The 17,392-nt window shown below is 43.6% G+C and overlaps 1 protein-coding gene across 1 annotated transcript in view; it reads right to left on the minus strand.

Moving 5' to 3' along the window:
• fbxl7 (F-box and leucine-rich repeat protein 7) overlaps positions 1–16,448 on the minus strand; it is a 39,087-nt gene extending 22,639 nt beyond the window's left edge. Inside the window, exons 1-2 of the mRNA XM_053651120.1 lie at positions 15,845–16,448; positions 10,270–10,359 (exon numbers count right to left, since the gene is read on the minus strand). Coding sequence (XP_053507095.1) covers positions 10,270–10,359; positions 15,845–15,881 — 127 coding nt within the window. The 5' untranslated portion in view covers positions 15,882–16,448. The remainder of the gene's footprint in view (positions 1–10,269; positions 10,360–15,844) is intronic.
• Positions 16,449–17,392: the final 944 nt, after the last annotated feature.

The raw sequence follows: 17,392 nt of genomic DNA on the forward strand, positions 1-17,392 counted from the left end.
GATATTGTGGTTTCCTTTTCAAACCTACTAAACGTAGTGGGAGAGGGTGTTTATAAGCCGTTTGGGGTTCTTCGAACCCACGTGCACCATCTATACGTCACAGCTGTCATCGTTGCTATGTAGTCGCGAGTTAGCTACTTGATGGCGTTCTGGCTAGCTGAACAAACAAGAGTCTATATATCGTTTAAAATAAACATTGTAGTCGTCTGCTTATCGTCTCTACCGATCGGGCTGCAAGTGGCCACTTGTATGACGTCAGTGTTGCACGCTTCTCAGGGGTGAAGGGAATATTTCAAAAATGAGAAACTTGGGTTACGTCTCGTCAATATGTCTCGTGACACGATGTGAGAGCGTTAACAGGTGGTTCGCTCTGCTGGTGTTTCAAGACCTTCTCACCCCCGCTGTAGCTATTTATTGGTCTCTTCCTTCCACCTGTTTCCTCCAGGAAGCATCAACAATTTGTCGGCATGTTACGCTAGGACAGGACTGCTTTTTACCTGAAACCACACCACTGGAGAGTGTCCAAAGTGTTTGGGTAAACAAGCCAATAGAGTTTGAAGTCACTGAAACACCAACACTTTAACGTTAAATGTTTCCCTTCGAAAATATCGTGGTTTCCTTCTGCGTCTGGACGGCTCCCGGCACCCGTGGGACACGGACTGAACAGCAGTGCAAAGGAAATCTCCTCGTATGAGGGATAGCCGTCATACTTCTATCGTGAAACCCGTACGGCTCAGCTGTAATTGATAAAGCACCGTACCTCTCGGAAAACAAGACCCAGGAGACCCCAAAAAAAAAAAAATCTCAAAAGAAAACATCAGCAGGAATTTGAGTACAGCTATGTTTTATTCGTGGGGATCATTTAAGGGGTTTCAAATCTCACTCGGGTCAATCCAGTGCAGTTTGCGTGGACTTTCGTCATGAATCTTGGCCTTCGATAGCATAGAGAGACAATCCATCCTGAAAGCGTGAATCTTACTGCGTTTTGGTGGACAGTTAACCACCGTGACTACAATTTGAAACCCCTCTCTATCGCTTGTTCTCGGGAAAACACACAAATCCCAGGTCCGGAGTTCTGGCTCTGACCTTCTTCTGAACAAGTCATGGATGAGTTCACGATGCGGCGTTGTTCAAACGCACTACAGATGAGTTTTATTCAGCACACGGTGTTGAGCCAGTGTTCTGGGTGGGACCTCACAAAGCCTATCGAATTGCGCCGCATACCTCTTTACCCATGATTCTTTTCCAAAACAAATGGCACGTGGAGCCAAAGAAAATTTGCCCAGACCTGGCTTTCCAGAGCCCAGATAATATAAAACCGGTCCGGCCTTTTCGGAACCCGCAGAATATTGAAGTAGAGCCGGCATTCCCAAAGTCTGCCTGGATATTAGGCCAGCTTTTCCATATGCAGGAGAAAATAAAGCTAAATGTTTTATGCAGAGAGAGGACTGAGAAAAGCCGTGCACGATGGGGTTCTTCGTTCGGGTTTAATTGGGTGTGCAGCTCGTCCAGAGCACAGGCAGGGAATCGATTTCGGAACCACGGCAGTCTTTATACCTTGCATGATGCTTGTGCTTTCGTAACTGTTAGTTCATAGATCTCTGTGTTTAGCGTTTACCATAGGGGACATTCAGACTACAGAAAAATCCCTGGCCAAAGTGCCTTTTGCGCTGATATTTCAGAAGAATCTGCTAAATAACTTGCTCTCTAGATTAGATATCGTACGTAGCTCGATGAAGCGACGAGGAGGTTGTACGCACTGCGACGTCGGATGATCATATTTTCAAATCTCCTCATTGTTGCTCAGTAACAATCCTCAGCACTCAGTCCTCCATGTTTGTTTTTCTTGCTTGACGTACAACTTGCAACCCAATTGGTTGAGAGGTTTAAAAAAAATGGCGCCTCATGTTTTTCCTCAAAAGATATGCCAGTGACGGCTCTTTTTTTTTTTTTAAAATGGCCGCTTCATGAAAACGTAAGAAGTGTGCTTGAGGGGGAAAAACAAAAACGCTAAGTGTGAAAGCACCAGTTCAGCCCAGCACTGTATTGTTTTCCTTAAGCTGAGGTCTTTGCTCCACGCCTGCTGGAAAATACGTCAGTCTCGTAGTTAACGCAAAAATAGAAGACCCTGCTATGATGATGGTCATTTCCTTTACCGTGCCTAAAGGATTTTCACTGTCATGTTGAGGTAATTCAATCAAACACTGCTTTGCTGCACAAGTTACATGACCTTCTACAGAGCAAGTCTCACGGATGGAATTAAGAGCTGTTCGAGAAGCATCCACGCAATGCCGCCTTCAGACTTCTCCAAAATTCTCCGAACGTTCCAAGACGGCCGTCCTTATGCACCCCCCACCCCCCGCCCCCCCAATCCCTGGAGGTGTTTTTAACTAAATAAAAAAAAAAAAAAAAAAAAACCAGCCAGCTTGTGTTTGGGGTTTTTTTTTTTTTTTTCCGGCCTTTATTCCGCAATGTTCCACTAATTTGTAACTACATCCATGTTTATGTACAGTACAGAACAAGTCTGGTCATGAAAGCTAAAAACGACCCAAAGTGTCCATTTATTGCACGGAGTAAACAAAGCCAGGCTCTGCAGGGCAGTCGCGGTGTGGAACAAGCGTCGACATCATAAATCTGGCAGAGCAGTAAAACATAAAGGAAAGTATAAAGGAAACGCATTGCTTTCTACATGTTCTGTGCCCCTCTTGAGGAAGTTCATGGCTTATTCCAAAAGTATTACAGCATGAATTGCGTAACCTCCAAAGCACACAAAAATGGGATTATACTCTGTGGAGGAGCGGGCTAGTTCTTCATAGAAACGAAATTATCTTTGCCGTATGACAAAATAATAAATTCTGCTCCTTTAATGGAACAAGCGTTTTTGGAAAAGGGGAGAGGGAAAAAAAACCCCCTTTTAAAATCCTCATCTAACTTCCAATAACGCTACGGGACGTTTGGGTAAACCGACCTCAAGTGATGAGTCAAATGAAAGGCTTCGTCCATAAATCCACAGCGTTAAACTTGACACGAGGAAGAAAGCGGGGAAGTCTAGCGAGATATCACGCTCGAAATGTTCTCATGGTGCTCCACATGTGGCTTTATGTTTAACTGATATTTTCCATATATGCTCTCCCAAATTCTTCCACTTTCCCAAATAAGAACAATGGAATAATATGCACTTGTGAAATCTATAATGCATTCATGAACTGTACGTGCGCATGTGTGTGTGTGTGTGTGTAAAACCCCTTGCTGCCTCTCGCAGCATGCAAATGTGTGTGTTTGAGTGAACTGCATTTCAACCCTGACTCCCCCTCTCCAGCAAGCTCCAGACGTAGAGCTCAGATTTCCATTAGGAAGCTCGGAGAGCAACACAACACAACACAACGCTCGACCGGGCCACTTTTAGACAAACGCACAACACACGGCTGGAAACACGCACAAACTGAACCGATATTTGTGCTTGTGCTACAGAACAATCCGTTCTGAGCCCTTCTCAAATCTAATAAAGGCCCGTAATGAGCGCTTCTCCTGTGAGGAGGCAGCGTTTTGCTCCCTTTAAATCCGTTCGGATAGGGAGAGTGAATTCCACTCGCCTGACGCGCACGCACACGAGCTCGATCAGCGAGAGCTGACTGAGAGGCCCAGAAGCGTCGTCCAGAGCCCTGCATACTGGAGTTCAATCCAGTTTTCTCACGTGTACAACAGTATAGATGCATAAATATTTCTAGATCGGCGGTACCATCGACGTACCGCTGACAAGTGACGACCCAGATAACCAACCACAATGAACCGACTTGTATACCATGAGTGACGTATGTAATTATCGCAGCTAAGATTCATCTTCTCGGGTTATAAAAACTGTTTATGAACACATCTAAACAAGTGTAATGAATGGATCCACATTGCAAGTATGGTGCAGAAGAATGTTAAACCGGGGTCTTCTTTCTAATTAGTCTGATCTCAGGTGTATACTATTATATGATAATGTAATACAGGTGACAATGGTAGTAGTATGTGCTAAAAAGAAGGTATTAGTCACCGCCACCTGTGGCCACGAGTCCAAGATGGCAAAATTTAGCCATTCTCTCTGGGGGAGTGACCTGTCAATCAAAAGCAACACTAGCCAATCGTGGGTGCCTGTAAGCTCTGCATGCAGAAGGGGGCGGATTCACCTCCTTTTATGGTAGTTGTCGTATGATCGAGGACTAACTAGTGGGTGGGATTTGGCCAAGACTAAATTAGGGAGAAAAACAAGTGTGTGTGTATGTATGTATGTATGTATATATGTATATTTTATATATATATATATATATATATATATATATATATATATATATATATATATATATATATTTTTTTTTTTAAAGTGTTAGTTTGGGGGTCGAGATTGACATAACATTAACAGAATTGTGCTACCTAGTCGCTCACTATAACGTTCAATAGCAAAACATTGCAAAAGCATGCGCACTAGGAACTAGTCTGATTATATCATGGGAAATAGAATAAAAACTACTTGTTTGGAAACAAACAGGTCTAACCAAAAATAATATCTGTACAAGTGAGATTAAAAAGAAAAAAGGCTCTGCATTTGAGGCTGGTTACAAACTGGAGTGATGTAGCTGAGGTCGAGGAACTCTCAGTCAGAATTCATAACCCACTGCTGACGTTTCAACCTCTGGGTTCTCTAGGCCACTCCCACTTCTTCAGGTCATCGAATACAGACGTTCGGAACGGATCAAAACGGATACAGATGGTGCGTCAGCACATATATATCATTCCTCCTAGCCAACGACAAGCTTATCTGCTTATGCTAACAGAGACAGTCCTGGGTTGGCGTCTCCGTCACTTCACTATCTCGTTTATCGAGATCCAGAAACAAAACATCTGTGAGGATCCAGGCTCATTGTTTAAGAGTCTCATTTTACAGTTCCATATTGCTTAAAGATAGGGCTAGTATGGAGGTAATGATTGCTTCCAGCACTGAGCTAACTGCATCTGATAAAATCACACAGCTCGGCTATTACGTTTCAGCGCTCTCTTGAGAGAAGCCTGTCCGAGAACATGAAAATGAGTGCGAACCCACCCTACACGGGCAAACGAGGACCTGCCATGGCTCTAAACAAGTGCGCTGAACAAACGCTCTGTACGTTTTAATTAGTCCGATCTTATCTGGACACTCTTCGTGTAAAGTAGGCTGCTTTGCTATATCAGCGTTTTGTAGGGTTAAAACTCATTTGGATGTATTCACGGTTCATTAACAGAAACGCGGTTATACGTGTACACTGTGCGAAGTGTTTTAAAAAAAAAAAAAAAAAGAAAAAAAAACAGACTGGATATACACCAGCCTGATGGTCGTGATGGAAAATTCCCACTTCCTTAGGATTTGGTTCGCCACTGTGTCTACTAGGCAAATCATCTGGACTGCGATAAAAATATCATCACGGTACTTCAGGATATTTCTACGATACACGACACACACATACATACGATACACATGTATCAAGATACGTAGGCTTCCTGATAAACTGCCAGCTAAATAACCTTTCCAAATAATTCGATTGACGCTTATATTTAATGTACAGTAAAATAAACCGACGCTGAAAAGCTGTAAAAATCTATTATTTATTTATTTTTATTTTTTTAGTTGTAAGCAACAAATGTAAAGATTGGAAACTTAATCAAATCTGCTTCCAGAGTTTCACATTCCAATAAAATAAATTAACAACATAATGTTTATAATAAAAAATTTTTTTAAAAAATCATGAGACCAGTGATATCTCAGAGAAGCGATTATATCGTGATGTATTTTAATCCCGATATCACTGGTTCATGTCGTCCAGCTCTAAAATGAACTTATGCTCGGTTGAACCTTTTGGTGCTCATCTAAAGGACTTCGGACCTTCTCGTCATTCTCGTCATTGTTATTCATTTGGGAGATTTAAATACCTTTTTAGAAAGTCTCGATGCTTTACAGAACCTCGTGGTGTAAACTCGCCCACCACATCAGAATGGCTTTCACAACATCCTCGGGAGGTTATCGCTAAGGAAATGGTGGGAAAGGCCTCAATCTTGGAACAATGCTATCTTCAAAAGCTGAATACTAAACTGTCCCACGCTCTCAGGAGGGCTATCAGATGGCACAACTGCCTGTTAGGCATAAAGTTTCATTTCAATCATTGCATAAGCTAGATAATATTTTATTGGGGGGGGGGGGGGAAATAATAGGCGAAGTCTGGCACAATTGTAACACATAGTACGTGGTGTATAAGTAGAACAAGCCCTTGTTTGCCCTTCAGCGCTCTGTAACACGACGAACGTTGTTTTTGTTTGTTTTGGTCTTACTGTCTTCAAGAGGGAGACCGGTGAGGCGAGAGAACGACTGTTTATAGCTGCTATAGCGTAAGTGAAAACCGGAACTAACTCGTCCACGGACATTCCACAACATTAAACGCAACTATTAAACGTATAAGGACTACGGTTTGTTATTCTACAATTAAGTGTTGGCAAATTGCTGTGGTTTAAGAAAGGGTGTGGTAAGAGTAAGTCTTTAAAACTTCGAAACGCTACCCTGTCGACGGTTACGTTCCTATCGCAGAACGTCACGCGGTCTTTTTTCCCTCGCGTGTCGTATAACCGGACGTCGTCCCACAGTAGCGAGTTTTGCTCAGCGTGCGTTTTAGTACTGAGTAAGGCCAGATGAGTCATCTCCAAAGCGAACAACAACTTCTCCGATTTTTCCAGCAGCAGCAGACGCGCCTGAAACCGGCCCGACTCTCCGTATTAATAAACAGGAGGTTTCCTCGGTCTGTCTGCGCACACGCAAGCTCCACATTTTCCACGTTTATTGTTTATCCTTATTGCATTAAGCTGCATCCTTTTATTTACAACTCGTCAAGATATCTGGTTTCATCTGTCCGGAATGGAAGAAGCGGCTTTCGGGCGAGTGAGCACACCAACAAGTGTTTCTCATTTTACAGTCGTTGGCACCGAAGCTGTTTGGGTAGCAGTGTTGGTGCTTAAAAAGCAACATTTTTGCTCTGCAGAGACCGAGGGATTGGATGGGAATTGTACATGATTGAAGTCAGGAGTGGAGTGGAGCAGAAACAGATTGGTACTGACCAGCACGACCGTGCAGCGGTAGCCGAACACGACGGGCTGACGGGTGTAAATTCACGTCTCCTGCAGGGATTTCTCTAAGCGAGGGTTGCCAGGTTTTAACAAAATCTCCAGCTCAACTACTTCTAAAAAAAAAAAAAAAAAAAAAATGCACAAGAAACACCCGAGACACATTTTCTCAGTTTTTCTTTCCCAATCTTCGCGATACATCGTACAAAAAAATAATTTTGCACATTGTATAAACACTGCCTGCACTTACACTTTCCCTTTGGCTTGCCGCCTTGTTTTTCTGTAAATTAATTCGATTTATTTCTGATTTATTTCACTTAAAACAAGACCTGGCCTCGAAAATTTACCCCTCACCATTATTTCAATAACAGCAAAGAGGTGATGGACAACAAGCGTGATGGTGCATCTGTTGTCTATTGGAAAAGTTGACTGGAGTCTGACATGACGAGCTAATCAGAGACCGCTTGTAGTTTACGCTACATGCAGCGATTTTCACCGATCCGAACGAATTCGCTCTGATTACAGATTCCAAATTAAACTGTTTATACGTATCCTAAACCGGCCGGTCTGTGGATGACGTCCGTTTATCAAGAAACGCGTTACCCATAATCCGACCCGATGAGTACCGCATGAGTCCGGTCAGCTTTTTCAGGGTTTCATCTTTAATCTCAATGCTTGTGTTTTTAACAAGTCTTTATACCGCAACGAGTTGAAATCTGATTCATTAATCAGGTATTTTTTTTTGATGGTGGTAAACAGTCTCCCGTACGGAGGGTTTAATAATCGATATTTATTGGATTCATTTTTTTTGTCGTATTGCCTTCGGATTCCGCAGAATGGAAAAAAAGAGTGATGAACCGTTTACAGTATCTAATAACGTAAGGAACTGAGTTGTTCTGTGGGCATTCGACAAGAAAGAAAGGCCATTACCAGCATGAAGTTAAATAACGTTTAGCAAAAATGTCATCCAGATGTCGTTGGACAACAAGGAGAATCATTTTGTGTGGAGTTGCTCACTATTTGACATTTCATCACGATTCGGAAGCACGTCATTCCTCGTTAAAGCAGATATAAACGTTTAAAACCGCTGGCTGGGAATAACTGCACAACTTCAGTGGTTTTATTTAGAAATAAAATGTGTAACATTTTACAAACTAATCTCTTTTCTTTCAATATTTTTATCGACCGTTCTGATCAGGTTTCTCAGTGAGCTGGGTTTCGCCGACCGTCCGTCCCCTCAGATTTAATCCTCTTTTTTTTCTGCTCTTCTGCACAAATGCATGAGCAGCAAGCTGTCAAGCTGCATTTCAGTGAAGTCTCATGAGGAGAAACAGACTCTTTATTCATGTGTTTCATGAGACAGCAGAGTTTAAGTATTTGCCCCTCTGGCAGGTTGTGAATCCCATCAGGTCCAAGAAATTGGAATATGTAAACGTTGTGTGTTACTGATGGCATGGGGGGGGTTTGTGTGTGTGTGTGTGTACCTTGTGGAGACGTGAGCCATACAGGAAAACTGAGACCTTGAAAGCTTGGCATAACTAGGAATATTAGCTGAGCTAATAATTATTTAGGTTGTATAATGTATCGAGTCACCGAATAGGGTAGGTTCGGCGTCACAGTTTCACGTATCGTCATGATGTATGCCCGGTGAGTTTTTCCAAACACTGAATGCGCACTGTCGCTGTTGTTGTTGTTGTTGTTGTTGTTGTTTGTCTCAGTGTATTACTTTTCCTCCCAACAATGCACTTTCATTTTAGAATTAATGGTGACGTTTATGAATGTCATCAAAAAGAGTCCTTTCTAGTGGGATTGGATGAGTTTTGCACGGGGAGATCAAACCACGAGGTCAAGAGGTCAAAACAAACCGAAACCAGGTATTGGAGTTTCAAATGCAAAACCATCAAATCTAGATGTCATGTGACCTACTAACGGTCGAACGCAGCCACGAATCGTACAGGAAGTGCTTACAAAAGAGGTCGATTTGTATCGCGACTACCATCGTGAAGCCCCGCCCCTTTCTGTGAGTTATCCCGGGCGAATCGATCCTCTTACAGAATTACTTAACGGAATGTAACGCGTCTGAAAATCGCATCTTTTCCGTTATGTTTCGGCTTCTGTTACATACCGAAGGATGTACAAACAGCCGTTTGGATGAAAAAATTAAAAATATTTCCTTCTACAACCGGCTACGTTTTTTTTATATTACTTTGTTTTCCTTGATACCTACGGGGACAATTTCACACAGTGAATCATTAAATATATGATTCCTGCTGTATTGTAGCTGATTCACTTCGCACTGGATCTTGTATGTTAATCCTTGACCTTTCATGACTGACGCATGGTGACTGTTTCGTGGCTACACCCCAGTGTATCCGGATCGCACAATGCCACAGGACGCAAGATAAAGTGTTTTCTCTTCCTTCACGCTGACGCGAGAACGCGCAGGGACGGGTCAGCGTCTCCGAGGCCGTAGCGCTACTCTGCCATTACTGCGGAGAGACTAGGACGGGCCCTGCAACCACACACACATAAACACACCGCAGCCTGGCTCCGAGCTGGGCCTCCCTGGAGAACAAACCTTCCACGGTCCTCACACACACACACACACACACACACACACACACACACACACACACACGCAATCTCTCCACCCCCTGCAGGCTCTCTCAAGCCTCCCAGCGTCCTGGCCACATGCGCCAGCCTGCTGTTATTGTCTTAGAGAGGACAAAATAGAAGTCTCTAATGACAAAGCCTTGAGTGTGGCTATACAGTGCCTCCAGTTGTCTTACCAGTCATGCGTCGTGGACTCGTGTCCAAAATACTGATCCATCACAATTGGATTTGAGTCTACAATTTCGACCAGATTCAATAAAGTCGAGCCGTTTTTCTGACTGGAAGGTTTCGAGAATCACAACAGCAAACGTGAAGCCATCCCATCGAGTTCCTAAAAAAAAAACACTCTGACCAACCTTCGCTTTGTTCTCATCACAAAGCAGCTCGGAAAAAGGCCTTGGGTTTTTTTTTTTGTTTTTTTTTTTTTTCCAAAAATAGTCAATAAGACAAAAAAGGAGAGGTGGGTGAGTAAGAGGGGGGAGGAGGAGGAAAGGCAGGCCAGTGACAGCTAACGAGGACCAGATGCCCTACCTTCACTGGTAGCCACATTCTTCTGAGCTTTGGTCGACGTCTGATCCGTACTTGAACTCAGGTCGGAGGAAATGCTGGAACTGCCCTTCCCTGCAATCGGAGGAACACGTGAGGGCAGGAAAGCTCGAAAAATGGCACAACACGTGTTAAGTCATCATAATAAATGAGACAAAGAAAGAGATGTGTGTGTGTGTGTGTGTGTGTGTGTGTGTGAGAGAGAGAGAGAGAGAGAGAGAGAGAGAGGTTGGGGTTTGGACAAACAGTAGCCCAGAATGCTATCACTTCCCCCGATAACATTTACGAAACTTTACTAATAATCCTTCTGTGTACATTTTCAGAAATTTTGATAATAATCCAAATCTTTTTTTTTTTTTTTTTCTTTCTACGTACAAAGCCTGACTCAAACTGGAGTCCAAATCTGGAACCACCACGTGAGCTGGAACTCATTAATCGTCCTCCGTCGACGTGGTGCTTAAACTTACGCGGCTGTGAAACACGACCCCTAAGGTTACACGGCGTTCGGTATAACCGATGATTCTAAACGGCGTTCTTGAGAAATGCACAGATCGAGGAGTGTTTACAGCATTTCCTACAAGTGCAAACATGAGTAGAGCGTTTTATTTGACCATACAAGGTCACTCCGGCGTGCTGTGCTGTGTAAACCTGCTTGTTTTTCAGTAAATAGTTTTGCACTGATATCAAGTTGAGGAGGTCGTGTTTAGCGTGGAGCACAGTTTCAACATGGCCCCTTTAATCTAACGTCTGCTTGCATCGCCACTATTGTTTATTGTCTATTGTCTGGGAGGAATGTGGGCTTCACTGTAAGTGAGATTAATTGGCTAAACACATTGCGATGATGGATTCTGGACAGGTCCGAGTTCATTCCCATGGATGATCTACAAGCGGAGCTCATCGTTAGGTTCAGATTTAGGGCACGGCGCTAAAGGTTAAGAATGCACAGAGTCACAGATGAAATGATTAGAAATACAGCCTTATTACGCCAAGTGTGCGTTTATTATTTCATATTCCAGTTCGGATCGTATCTGTTACAGTAGATGTTGTTGAGCTCTCGATTTTGATTGGTCAGAAGGGGTCGATGAATTTTCTAGAACAGCGGCTCCTCTGTTCTGAAGACTTTCCCGACTGTTTCTGACCGTTACGAAGCTCTGACACTGGAGACTCCTTCTCGATCCACGTTATAAACGTCTCCATAATCGCACTTTTTTTTTATTTATTTTTTTTAAACAACGGCATGTTTTTTAATCCGTTTATTATTAAATTACATGGAGTGTTGATTATACTACACCCTGTGAATGAGTTGTTACTATGGAAACGGTAAGGTATAAGAACTACTGTTACTGTTATACACTGCGTATTAGAACCAGGGCGAAATACTGACCAGTGCACAAAGCTTGGTTGATTTTCAGAGCTTTTTTTGATCGATCTGGCGACGCGTTTCGATACCAGAGCTAAGCTGTAAGTACTTCTGGGGTTTGTGGGATGAAGAAAAAAAACTTTCGAAGCACTACTTTTTTAATTATTATTCTTTTTTTCCGTCTCCAGAATGTTCCGTCCGTGGCTCGGTAAACTCTGTTCTCTCTTCAGCGTGGCACGTTTGGCAGGAGTAAAGAGAAGCGAGTCATCCTTACGATCAGAGAGGTGAATTGCTTCAGTCTCCACCTGTCAGCAGGGAAATCAGCTGGAAGGCTCGCGTTCCTCTTAGCGGATTATGGAGATGCCAAAGCGCTTTGGATGCAGCTGCCGTTTCTAAAAAGGAAGCTGCAACCGAGAGGACTGATCAGATGGAGAAAAATCCACGCTATGCGGCTAAAGTTCCGAACAAACGACCAGACGGTTGTGGGTTCAAATAGCAGGACTGCGCCTGAGCCAGGGACCTCGTTCTGTCTTTTGGATAAAAGTGTGATTGATCAAATGATCTGGGAAGGTGGAAAAAAAAAAATCCGCCGCGGTCTAAAACGGCTTCTACGATTTACCTTCGTAACGAGTTGACCTTTTTTTTTTTTTTTAAGTCGAAGCTTCTTCCATTGACATTCGCTTCGGTCTACCTGCTACATCGCTATGTAGAGAGAACGATGCAGCGGCGCTTTAGTCTTTTCGTCCGGCTCTCTTGCCTCCACATCTGTCCACTCTGCTCGAACGGATCATCTTCCAGAGCTTCAGCTTTTATCGTAAACATCACGTTAGTTACGCGGGGAGTCTCAACTGCATCGTATGAATGCACTGCATTCTGGGACTTTCTGGGAGTCCAGCATCTGCACCAACGTCTCCACTGCTTCTATGCCAGGTTATTTCTCATTAACATGACCAACATCGCTGGAAAATCGCCAACGAGAAAAGAATCTTTTTGTTTTTAGGAGCTAACGGCAAAACGTGAACGTTATCACCTAGTTTTTTGGGGTTTTTTTTCCTCCAATTAAACGCCATTGTGACGGCGCTAGCGATGATAATTATGTCTCCCCGCGAAATCAGCGCAGCACACGACCGCTAACTTCTCCCTGGAATAATGGAAATACAAAAGCAGCCAACAAATTAGCACCAGAATCGCTAAACACAGAAGACGTGTTTCAATATAAACATAGTTTCAGGGTGGACTTCTCCTTTAAGGTTCTGAAATGAACTGAACCTTTGGATTGTGTCTCTCAATTCTAAATGGCTTGGGATCAAATCTGCCAGATGAATAAAAATGTAAAAGTAATCCCTCCCATCCAAACGTGTTTAAATCTTTAACGCTGCACATCTGCTCGAGCGCCGCAAATTGTGGAAAGATAGATGCGGACTTCGAAAATCCCAAAGCCGTGCTACCATCTCTGTGGAAATTTATTGGAGTGCCAGTTTTAAACGCGAGCCAACCCTTGAACCTTCCCAAGAATTATGGCGTGCTTGGGCACACCGCAAGTCTCTGACACGGCCAACATCTCATTCAGCGGACGAGAGGTCTCTGGCAGGAGCGCTGATGATTATGAAACGTTCCAAACGCCATCTCGGCCAAAACGCCAGTCATCGGTACGTTAGTATTTAATGAGTCAGGGTCTGGCTGTGCTTCCCGAACTAAACATGAGGACCGGTCGGATTTACGCGTGACCTAGTGATGAAGAGCACCGGGCCGGGATTTATTGGATTTCAGGTTCTAACACACCTGATCCAGGTAAATCAGTGCCCTACAGCACTCCTTAAGGGTTCTTAAGGGTTGTTCCTCTGGACGGTTCTTTAAAAGTTCTACGTATGTTCCAGTTTATTTTGGTTCGTTTTAAACCCGAGATGATATTTTGACGTTCCTGCTCCAGCATTTCACATCCTCTCTTTTTAGTTTAATAACATTCTGTTCATTTCTATTCTATTCGACTAACTATTTTGCGGCGTGAGATGCAGAATTGTAGGGGAAAAAAAATACTTTCCACAGATTCTTCCCAACATTTCCCGTCTTCAGAAAGCAGGCTATAGCGGCTATCTGACGTCAGGTCTTCTGTAGGACCGATTCAGGGCCAGATGACGCATCTCGACCCCGAATCTGCGGGAAATCTGCGGTCGTTTTGAAAAATTGCGAGCGTCTCCGAATATCGCGGTGTTTGTTTGATCTTGCGGTCATTCCTGCGATCGCAAAATCGTGGAATCCTGGAGGGGCTGACCAAAGCAAACGATGTAAATAACTAACTGTAAATGTCCATCTGTCCATGTCCCCAAGCGCCCCCCCCCCATCCCCCTTCAATGAGGACGATTAAACATATGCACGGCGAATCTGACAGAAAATATCTGCTCTGTTTAAATCGTAAGGCGTTGCCGGACAGTAAATACATAACATAAGATACGCGCGCGTCCGTTTTTGTGCCGTGTGAGAATAGACCGGATTCGACACTAGTGTTCTGACTCTTCAGGCTTTTCGTTGGACTTTCTGGATAGCAGAGGAGTTGGACACGGGGTTCCTGTGGTAGAACAGCGCCAGAGTTTTGAGTCAAGCATGTAAACAAATGATTCACTCGGCCTGCTTACCCAGCGCTTTGGGATCTGTCCTTTAATTCAGCAAGAAATGGGGAAATGTGCACATGCCAGCAAGGAAAGGCTGAAATATGACCGAGCTTTGCGATGGTGTTAGTCTGACTTTAGAGTTCTCTGAGGAAGAAAGCGTATTGGTAAGCGTCTAGAGCACGGTATAGAACAAAGCACGCATCTTTTTTTTTTTTTTTTTTTTTTCCTGGATAACACTGAAGGCAAACAGATTTATCAGACTATCTCTTAATCAAGGTATTTTAGTGTCTTACTCTTATCATCTAGGAGCCGAAATGAGAAGACTGTCTGACTGTCTAGACTGTCTGATATTACTACATTTCTCTCTACGTGCCGCATTTGCTATAAACAAATGCACATTTAGACGCGAGATATGATGCTTATAATCTTCGATCTGTTCGGCTCCTGACAAACTGAATCATCTCGATCGCTCTTACAGCAACAAAAGCGGTTCTTCGGCGGTTCTTTTAAGGCAGAGGTTCTCGACTATTCCGCAGCGCTCTCATATATTGTTTAATTATTTAAAACAATATTTTGGCTGTTCACTACAGCCTGATATCCTGGTCAGGATCACGGCGGATCCGGAATCTATCCGGGGGAACATCAGGTGTGAGGTGGGAATACACCCTGGATGGGGGATGCCAGTCCATCACAGGGTACCACACACACCTGACCTTCACACCTAGAGGGGATTTAGATTTGCCGAACAACTTACCGGCATGTTCGTAGGAGGAAACCGGAGAACCCGGAGGTTTTCTCCGAGTGGACATGCGGAGAACGTGCGATCAGACAGTAACCTGAAGTCACGTCAGAACCCTGGAGATGTGAAGCGCCAACGTTCTCCACTTCACCACAATCTAATGACTAAACGAACTCAAATATAAGAAAAAATCTCGGACACCTTTTTGAGAACCAGTGCTTTAAGGGTTTATTTGATAATGAATTGTTCTTAGCTTTGAAGAGTACTTCATGCACCTTTTCAGGTAAACGATACACACTAACGGTACTAATCAATGATGCACTCTTGATGGTATCACATGACCCTCAAGTGACAACCAAATGTAGGGTACAGTTTAGTACCCCCTTTGTTGTTTTGACTCTGAACTCCTCTCACTGGGATCATATTTCATCAGCACGAGCCTGTTCGGGGTGAGATCCACACCTTTTGTGGAACCTTGTAGGTTGCATAAGTTTCGGGTTCTGGTGCTGTTGGAATGCAGATGTGAAGGAAAATCCATGTCGTGCGCGGTGATGAGCAATGCGTTTGAGTACGCACACTGCAGCTCACGTGCGAAGTTTGCACATACGGGGTTAGTAGGAGTTTGTTTTCTGATCACTGAGAGTGATGATGCATGCGTAACAGAGAGGACACGTTGCGTTAAAAAAAAAAAAATGGAGTGCAGAACGCACGCGCGCGAGAGAATAAACAGGAATAATAGGAGGCTGACCCGAGCATGGCCGCGGCGCGCGCCTGGGTTAAAAAAAAAAAAAAGAAGAAGAAGAAGAAGATGAACACCGGCGCCGAGGCGCTCGCGCTGCCGCCGCCACTCACCTTCACTCCCGCTCTGCTTACCCTGGCTCGCTCCCATCCCGCGGAGCGCGCGATCCTACCGACGACCCATGCACACCAAAGGATGGACAAAAAGAGAGAACCGAAGGATACCGAGAAGAAGAAATAAACTCCAAAGTTCTCTTCGGCTCGCGCGTTAATAAATCTCCTAACGGGACATAACGGTCCTCCAAAACTCGGCGTTTCTTTTCCTTTCTCTCTCTCTCTCTCTCTCTCTCTCTCTTTCTTTTGCGCTTTTATTCTCCAACTTTTCACTTTAACACTTAACGTCTTCGCTTGTTCTCCATGTTGGAACGATTTTCGTAACTCCTTACCGACCAAACACGCGCGTGATCGTGCAAAAAAACAAAACACGCACACACACACAAGAAAGAACGAGAGAAAGAAAAGAAGAACTGTAGATGGAAGATACTTGGTGATCCGGGCGCGCGCACTCGCTCCTTGTCTAAACTGAGGCGCGCGCGTGCACGAAAGGGAACGCGCATTCGCCCTAAATTGAATATGCACCTCTCTCTCTCTCTCTCTCTCTCTCTCATCCGCCATATTTGTTATTTTAGCTTTAATAACGCGCACAAATGGCGCTGGTGTAAATCTGGGACGTGTAACCAGTCGTACACTCTACACACAAACACCCCCCCCCCCCCCACACACACACACACACACACACACACAAAAACAAGTACTACACTGTACCTTTCCTTGTGGTACCCTTAATTTCCTGGGTGGTACCTTTTGAGTGCACATTTTTACATGTTTTTACCTGTAGTAAACGTCTAAAATGTACATCATTGCACTTTAAGGACCACTTGTAGAGCTGTCAGAGTAATCGCTTAAAGGTGTACTCAGTTTATGCACCTTTCCAGGTTAAAATAATAAAAAAAAAAAACACACACACACACACTAAAAGTTCAAAAGATCCCAGTGACAAGGACAGGTACACTTTAGTACTCTTTTTTTATTATTGTTATTATTATTCTGAGAGGGTATGGATTTATGGAGCACAGAAATGTATAATCATGCAAGTGCTGGCAGCGTCACAAGTCACTTCTAGATCTGTGTGTGTGTGTGTGTGTGTGTGTGTGTTAAAATTCGAGACTGTTCTCAATTGGGCCCTCTGTTGACATGTTTTACTCAGTGCATCACTGCAGGTCTTCATTTTTCAAAATTCAGTCCATTTTTCAAAATGAAAACCGACTGATCTCCAGGTCAGAGGCAACAAGACCATCATCCACCACTACCTCTTACATATGTATTTAAGTATTGTATGCGATTTTTTTTTTGTGCCTTTTTTTTTTTTTTAAAGGAAAAAAAAACAACTCGATTTTGTTGCTGTAGGTCTACTCACGCCTCTCGACAGTCCTTTCGTATGTTTTCTGATGGAGACTACAAAGCGATTGTGGACCAGGATGTGTAAAGAGCTTGTAAATCTAAAACGTATCTCAGAAATGTAAAACAGAACAAATGTTGCCCTTTCATAGAGCTGGAGAAGAGGACAAGAGACCAATAAAGTGTCTAATGGAGACCGTATGG

This window comes from Ictalurus furcatus, chromosome 20 (assembly GCF_023375685.1).
Source record: "Ictalurus furcatus strain D&B chromosome 20, Billie_1.0, whole genome shotgun sequence".
NCBI lineage: Eukaryota > Metazoa > Chordata > Actinopteri > Siluriformes > Ictaluridae > Ictalurus > Ictalurus furcatus.